The sequence below is a fragment of the Bison bison genome, unplaced genomic scaffold (genome assembly GCF_000754665.1).
Source record: "Bison bison bison isolate TAMUID 2011002044 unplaced genomic scaffold, Bison_UMD1.0 scf7180017864304, whole genome shotgun sequence".
Lineage (NCBI taxonomy): Eukaryota > Metazoa > Chordata > Mammalia > Artiodactyla > Bovidae > Bison > Bison bison.
In genome coordinates, this window is record NW_011494876.1 from 13,091,177 (window position 1) to 13,098,713 (window position 7,537).

At 51.9% G+C, this 7,537-nt stretch overlaps 1 protein-coding gene across 1 annotated transcript in view; it reads left to right on the plus strand.

Annotated features, from left to right (window-relative positions):
* TKT (transketolase) overlaps positions 1-7,537 on the plus strand; it is a 23,912-nt gene that overhangs the window by 3,756 nt on the left and 12,619 nt on the right. The window contains exons 2-3 of the mRNA XM_010851683.1: positions 6,215-6,332; positions 7,139-7,252. Of these exons, the coding sequence (XP_010849985.1) occupies positions 6,215-6,332; positions 7,139-7,252 (232 nt within the window). The remainder of the gene's footprint in view (positions 1-6,214; positions 6,333-7,138; positions 7,253-7,537) is intronic.

A 7,537-nucleotide genomic window follows, 5' to 3' on the forward strand; every position in this document is an offset into this window, starting at 1 on the left:
GCTGTGGCAGCCGTGGCAAGGGTCCAACTCACCCAGTCTTTAAAAGATGGTACTCAGGGACTTCCCTGGTGGTCCAGTGGATAAGACATAGAGCTCCCAATGCAGGGAACCTGGGTTCGATCCCTCGTCAGGGAACTAGATCCCACATGCTGCAAAAAAGACCTGGTGCAGCGCCCCCCCACCCTCCACCAAAAAAAAGGTGACACTCAGTGGCCTTGTCAGAGGGGCCCTGACTGCTAAGGCTCTTGGTGGAGATTTCGTAGTTCTCACCAACCACGCTAGACTCACAGTATCCAAACAGTGCTAAGTATTATCTGAGGACGCCATTAGAGTCAGACCTGAATCTGAAGGCTAAGGCTGTGCTTAGAGGTCCCCAGGGCTCTGACCCACAGTGTTGGGCTGGGTACTCCGGAACAGAAGGTCTGGCCAGGCCTGGCTGGTGGGCACAGAGAGACAAGAATCTCACCGTAGCTGTGTGCTGAGTGACTGTGCCTTTGTTGAAAAGACCCTGTTCCGTCTGAGGCCTCAGTTTCCCCATCTCTAAAGAAGTTCACAGCTAGGTGGTTTTCAAGCTGGGTTTCTTGAGAGCAGGGCCGGGGGACCAGAATGAGTGAGCTCTGGGGTCCTGCCACCACCTGTTGTGGGTTTCATGTCCTGAGGAGTGTCCCTGTGACCTTAAAGTGGCTGAAAGTGAGTGCATCCTTGCCACCCAGCTCTGGTGATTAGGGACTTGGAGTGCTCAGAGGGCCCCTGTGGGCCCAGCCTATCTCGGCAGAGAACTGCTGTCCAGGCCTTCTCCAACTGGTCTGTCTTCACCCCAGCTCAGCCCTGACTGAGGCAAGAACAAGCCTGTTGGGATTACCCCAGCAGCAAGCAGTATGTCCCAACTCCCTGTGAGGACACCTGGCTGTCGTGCAGCGACTCTGTTCTCTGCCCCTGAGCTCAGCAGCGCTGGTGGGAAGTGCTTCCTGAAGCTGAGAACCCGGTGCACCTAGTTAGGGTCTCCTGGCTTCCCGTGAGCGGATGACACTGTGGCCCCTGGGCCACCTCTCTCTGACCCCTCCCTGGACTTGGCCTCTCTAGGTGGGTCTGTTGTCTCTAGAGCCCAGTCCCACAGCACCAGCAACTCCCTTATTGTGCACAGGACCCAGCTGCCTGCCCTGGATGCTGGGTCCTTCTGCCGACTCTTCTGCAGTACTTTTTCCCTGAGCAGTGAGGTCAAGTCCACTCCACGATGTGGGCTTGCAGGATCTGGTAGCATGTGGAGCTGGCTGATGGGAGCCTGCACTGTTTGACCTCCTTGCTCAGAAGTCAGTTGCACCCATGGCCTTGGCTGTAATCTCTAAGGACTGCACAACTGGGTAAGGGAGTGTGGCCTCTCCAGAACTTCCTCATCTGGGCCCTGAGCACCTTCTTCCTTTTAAACACCACCCTTTTACAGCTCTAGTGAGGTATAATTTTCGTCTCATGGCATTCTTAGTGTACGGTTCAGTGGCTTCTAGTAGATTTAATGTATTGACAGTGAGTTATTAATGCAGTGAGTTTTAGTGAACTTACCACTTCCCATTTTAACTCTTCTGGATATTTCATATAAATGGGGTCCTACAGAATGAGGTCTTTGAGGGTCTGGCTTTTTTTTTTCACTTAGCACAATGTTTGGAAGGTCGTTATGTTGTAGCAGGTAGTGAACGTACTTTGTTTTTATTGCTGGATAGTCAGGTGTTTGGATAAACTACATTTTGTTTATCTGTTCATTCTTACTCTTAGCATTTTGCTTTTCTCCTGGCTCTTCTGATGGTAGACTGCAACCTTGGGCAAGGCACTTCCTTTCTGTGGACCTCAGTGGTCTTATCCTCAAATGAGGAGGTTAGATTTCATATCTGATATTTTTAGAGCTAGGATTTTACTGAGTAGTTGCCATTTTTTTATGCACTGTGCCAGGCTCTTTACACACAAAAACTACCTCATTCAGATTCTGCTATATCTCCATTTTACACGGAGGAAACTGAGGCTCAGAGAGTTCACATCCCTGGGGTCTTAGAGCCTTGGCACATTTATTTGTGCACCGTTTGTGCCAGATGCTCTTCAGGCCCGAGGCTACTACAGTGAAAAGGCTCAATCTGAGGTGTGGAGGCAGGCTTCTCGGGCAGGAGCCACCCTTCATGGTTCCTGGAACAGGAAGAACAAGGATGGCTTCTAAGGTTTGCTTCTGCCTTGGCATCCTAGGATTCCCTCCTGAGTTGTTGTTGTTTTTTTTAACATATGCCTAAAAAAAGTATAACTGATGTACATATTATAAATAATGAGCCTGGTAGAATACCTTCCACCAGGCCTAAGAACGAGGATATTACAGGGCTTTAGAACCTACTGGGTGTCTTTCCCTCCTCATAGAAAGAGGGTTCCCCCAAGAAAGAGCTATACCCTGAGTTTTGCATTTTATTATTTTCCTTTTAGTATAAGTTCATAAATAGTATGGTCTTCCCTGGTAGAGATCTGTCTGCAGTGAGCTTTGTTCACGTGTCGTATTTGTGAGATTTTATTGAGATTGCTGCATAGTGTTCCAGAAATATGTTGTCATCAAATACCTTCTCGATAGACATGAAGGTAGCTTTCAGATCTGATCATTGCACGTTTCACTGTGGATGTGGTCTTAGAAGTGGAGATGCTGGGCCTTAGGGAATGTGCATTTATAGCTGTTGATTTGGTCTTTTTAATAGTTAAAAGATTACTTAGATTTTTCTCTCTTCCTGAGTCAGTTTTGGTGAATCATTTTCTCCTAGACATTTTCCTGTTTCCAAATGTATTTGTATCAGGTTGTTTGGAGCATTTTATCATCTGTTCTTGTGCCCTTCCCTCCACTTCTAATAGCACCCTTTCCTTTTTCTGGATCCTGCCTTAACAGAAGTTAGCTAAACCTTTCATCTTTTTTTTCTTTTCCGAAGAGCTGACTGTTGGCTTTGATTTTTAAAAATCGTACATTTGCTTCATATTTGATAAATTTCTGTTTTTATCTTTCTACTGTCTTTGAGCTCAGTGCATTTTTTAACTTTTTAGGTTGGATCTTCACTGTTGGGTTTTCAACTCACATTTCTTACTTTTTCCTTCAGGAACTTAGTTTTTTGTTCATAACAGATTATTTTTCTTCCTGTTTTGAGGCATGAGAGAGGCTGTGGCCGTGCCCACCGCCCTGGTTTGTTCAATTTTTTGAGGTCTTGAGGTATGTGTCGGGCAGGGAGGAGGGCCATCATGGCATCTGGCAGTATTACCTCTTGATAATGGAGCGGAGCCCGGCCAGAGGGCTGAGGGATCTTCTCTGCATTTTTTCTGTAGGAAAACCTGTGAGCAGGCAGAGAGTGCTGAATGGAAGGGGGAAGAGAGAAGGGAACATCTAGAAGGTGTGTCTTCCCCTGGGGTGGGTGGAGAGGGCTTTGGGAGACTTACTTAGGCCCAGCTCCCTCACACCACCTTCATAGCCTGAGCTAATTGGGAATAAGTAGACAGGTTTTAGAACAACCTTGTAACTCCCATGCATCACAAAGAGTTGCTTAGCAGATAAAGTTCCCTGCAGCTGCCCACCCTGTCCCTGCCCTTCCCCATTTCTGCTGCTGCTGCTAAGTTGCTTCAGTCATGTCCGACTCTGGGCAACCCCATGGACTGCAGCCTACTGGGCTCCTCCGTTCTTGGGATTTTCCAGGCAAGAGTACTGGAGTGGGGTGCTCTCGCCTTCTCCATCTCTAGCCAGTTTGTATTCATAGATGTGTCCTGAGCAACATGGGAGGTAGGCCCCCTCAACCATAGTTGTCCCCCCAGGGCAGGCTGCAGTTGCTGGGGAAACACAGGTCTTCGGGCCCCAGAGTCTGTACACTGGAGTTCCTCTACTAAGTTGAGCCTAAAAGTCTCCCATGAGTTTGGCAGAGCCCCATCTCAGTCCACAGCTTTCTTCCCTCCTGCCTGCCCCGTGGTCAGCAGAGGGTCTCAGTCCCAGCCTGCTGATGAGTGGGGGCGCTGTTGAAGACCAGAGCGTGGCATCTGGTCTTCCAGCAGATGCTGATGGTGACCTGGGCACTTTGAGTTCACTGTCTTAGTTCTTTGACTGTGGATGTCCCCACGTAGCATCCCATTTACAAGTGAGGAAGCTGAGCCTCATGGGGCTGAAGCACAAGCTGAAGCCACACAGCCGCAGTGGCCCATATCCCCACTGTGGGACACATCTCGGGGAATTCCTTGAAAGCTCTGGGGTGGGGGTGGGCAGACGCCTGGACCCTAAGCACCCCTTACTCTGTATGTTTTTATTTGGCAGGTATGAAGGTAGGGCCAGCAGTGTGTCCATCATGCAGGCTTTCTTCTTTGTGATCCCATGGACTTAACCTGTCAGACTCCTCTGTCCATGGAATTCTCCAGGCAAGAGTACTGGAGTGGGTTGCCATTTCCTTCTCCATTTCCTGATTTGGTGGTGACTATATAGGCACATAGATCTGAACTAAACGCTTAGAATGACCGAACTAACACTTAGAATGAATGCATTTTATAGTGTGTAAACTAAATTTCAATAAAATTGATTTTAAAAAAGAAGGGATCTTCCCGACCCAGGGATTGAACCCAGGTCTCCTGCATTGCAGGCAGATTCTTTACCAACTGAGCTACTAGGGAAGCCTGGTTAAAATCAAGTACTTTTCAGTTTTTGGTTTGTCTTCATGGATGACCTCCCTCCCTCCATGTCAGCTTTGCCCAGGCGGGCATGCCTTTGCCATGCACAGAAGGTGCTTTTGCCAGGCCTTTATCCCTGGAGCCCCTTCCTGGAAACCACTGATGGGCAGGAGAGGCTGAGCCCTGTCCTGTGCCTGCCTTCTGTCTCTTGGAGCAGTTTGGCCTGCTGTCCACCCGCATCCTTCCCCCACTGTTCTCCTCACAGGATCTTGACTTTTGAAAGAGGGTTCCTCAGGGATGAGGCTGCTCTCGGAGGGCGGGGAAGGCAGGAGGTCAGCCTGGCCGGTGTTGACTAGGGTGTCCGTCTGTCCCCCCTTGCCCCGCTGAATTCTGTGCTAGGGACAAGGGAAGCTGGGTTCCTGCCAGGCAGGGAAGAGGTTTCTCGTTCACATTTCCTCACCTCCCTCTTTCAGGTCTAGTGTCTTTCCCCATGACCCAGGAGTTCGTAGAAGTGGTTAAGTATAAGACAACTGTGTGCTGGGGATGTGGCTACTAAACCAGCATGGACAGTTCTGGGTTTCTCTACTAATGTGTCTGCTCTGGGAGTGACTCACCCCTAACCCTTGCGGGGAGCCGGCTGCAGGGAGGAGGGAGGCCCACGTGAACTCCAGATGGTGCATGTGCCCTTGGGTTTGGCAGTGGGCATGTTGCAGTGTGGAGGGGGCAGCTGGGAGACACGTGCCCTGAGGCTGACTTTGTAATCAGACTGTGGACCAGAGGGCTTCAGGAATTATAGCATGTCCTGCCAGGAACCCTGGGGGCTGGGACTGAATCAACGAAGTAGGTCCTGAGAAACCTGAATAAGTCTCATCTCTAAGATGTACTGTCTCTAGCTAAGTCCTCTGCCTGGTCGCCATTCAAGTAAGTATACGGTGAATAGAATGAGAGCCTAATAAGGGCAGCCCCCTTGACCCCACCAGGAAGGACAGGCTCTTGGCTACTGTCGGCCCCACCCCAGGTCTTGTCTCAGGCAGAGGAATTTTTATTTTTATTTTTTTAGGATTGTATCCTTTGTAGAAGACAAGAGATTGCTTTTGCCTTTTCAGTTCTGTACAAAAGCATGGTTTCTGGTGCTATACCAGCCCTCAGAATGCCCATTAAAAGGCTGCTGAGTAGCCCAGTGATGCTCTTGGAGAGCCTAAAGCCCCGGTTGCCAGACTACCCACCCTATGGGTGGAGTCTACTGGAAGTCTCAGTCCATTAACCTCTGACTATGGCCATTGGGGCCCTGGATCTGTGAGGGCCATGGAGGCCAAGTTGCCCTGACAGGTGGGCAGAGTCCTGGGCAGTCCCACTGGGATTTAGCTCAATGGTCCTAGAGGGGCTACCACAGTCTCCTGGGCCCCTCCTCCTCCATGTCTCTGAGGGTGCAACCCCCATGCAGCCCTCCCAGGGCCCAGATCACGTGGCTCCTTGACACCTGCACCCCCAGCGCTCGGGCGTGGTGAGCCCTGAGGCCAGGGGTCTGGGCCGTGACCCACATGTGCATGTCTCTCCTGGGCCACAGCCACCCCACGTCATGCTGCAGCGCTGCTGAGATCATGGCTGTCCTCTTCTTCCACACCATGCGCTACAAGGCCCTGGATCCCCGGAACCCTCACAACGACCGCTTTGTTCTCTCCAAGGTAGGAGGCCAGCCCCCCACCCTTCACGTGGGCCTGGGTGGGCCCTGCAACGGCGAGAAGGAGACCTGCCTCCCTGATGTAAGCCCAGCTTTTTGCCACCCTTCCTCACCCCAGGCTCCTTCTCCACCTGCCCCACCCGGCCCGGCCTCCTCTTGCTCTGTACTGACCCTGCTGGTAAAGTTTAAGAAATAAATGACTGAATTAGTAAGAGAGAACGGAAATGATCTTGGGAGTTCCACTCCTCTTTGGTGTTGACTGGCAGGACTGGAGTCCAGGTCTGGGGTACAGCTTGGTGGCTTTCTGCACCCGTCTCTGCTGGGCCAATACCCAGGCCATGCTCACTCCCTCAGGAGTGGGGGTGCCCTGCAACAGTTTGGGATGGGGAGCCCTGATCGCCCCCCCGACCCCACGCACCACGTGAGAGCCACAGCCGCAAGCCATGCCACGAACACCCCAAATCCACCAATACCCAGGCCTGGCTCCGTGGTCTTTGGTCTCTCGAGGCAGGCATGAGAGCTTAGAAGTCTGTCCAAGTCGGCTCACATGCCAGAACCCAGGGATTAGGGTGACCGGCTGCCTGCTGGGGTTTTGGCCTCCGCAACCTCACAGCTGTGTTCCGCCTGCACCTGTCCTAGACTCCGCTCGGCCTTGACTGTGGGAACCTCGGGCTAGAGAAGGATGAAGGGAGGGGAAGTGGCCTTTGCTTGCTTCCTTCTCTGAAAGGGATATCCTGGCCGGCAGGCTCGGCCAGGCCACGGCGGGAACAGCTCCTCATCTGACCTCTCCCCATGGTCCGTCCCCTGCAGGGCCATGCGGCACCCATCCTGTATGCCGTCTGGGCTGAAGCTGGCTTCCTGCCGGAGTCAGAGCTGCTGAATCTGAGGAAGATCAGCTCCGACTTGGACGGGCACCCTGTCCCGGTAAGTCCACCTCACCAGGAGCCCTGCAGGCCTCTGCCTCCATTTCCTATTTCTCAAGGCTTGTGGGAAGAGGGACTGAGGAACTGAGGATGTTAGAGAGCAGAGGAAGAAGTGGGTGCTTGGGCAACACTGTTTACCCCAAGCTTATGCTGAAGTCTGAGGCCTTTAAAGCCCCAACCTAGGGTGCTCTGGGCTGACTGCCAGGAGGGCCTTTCCCCAGCACCAAATACCAGCTTCCCTTCCCCGCTGGGCCTCCTTGGCCATGTAGACATGGCTTGGGAGATG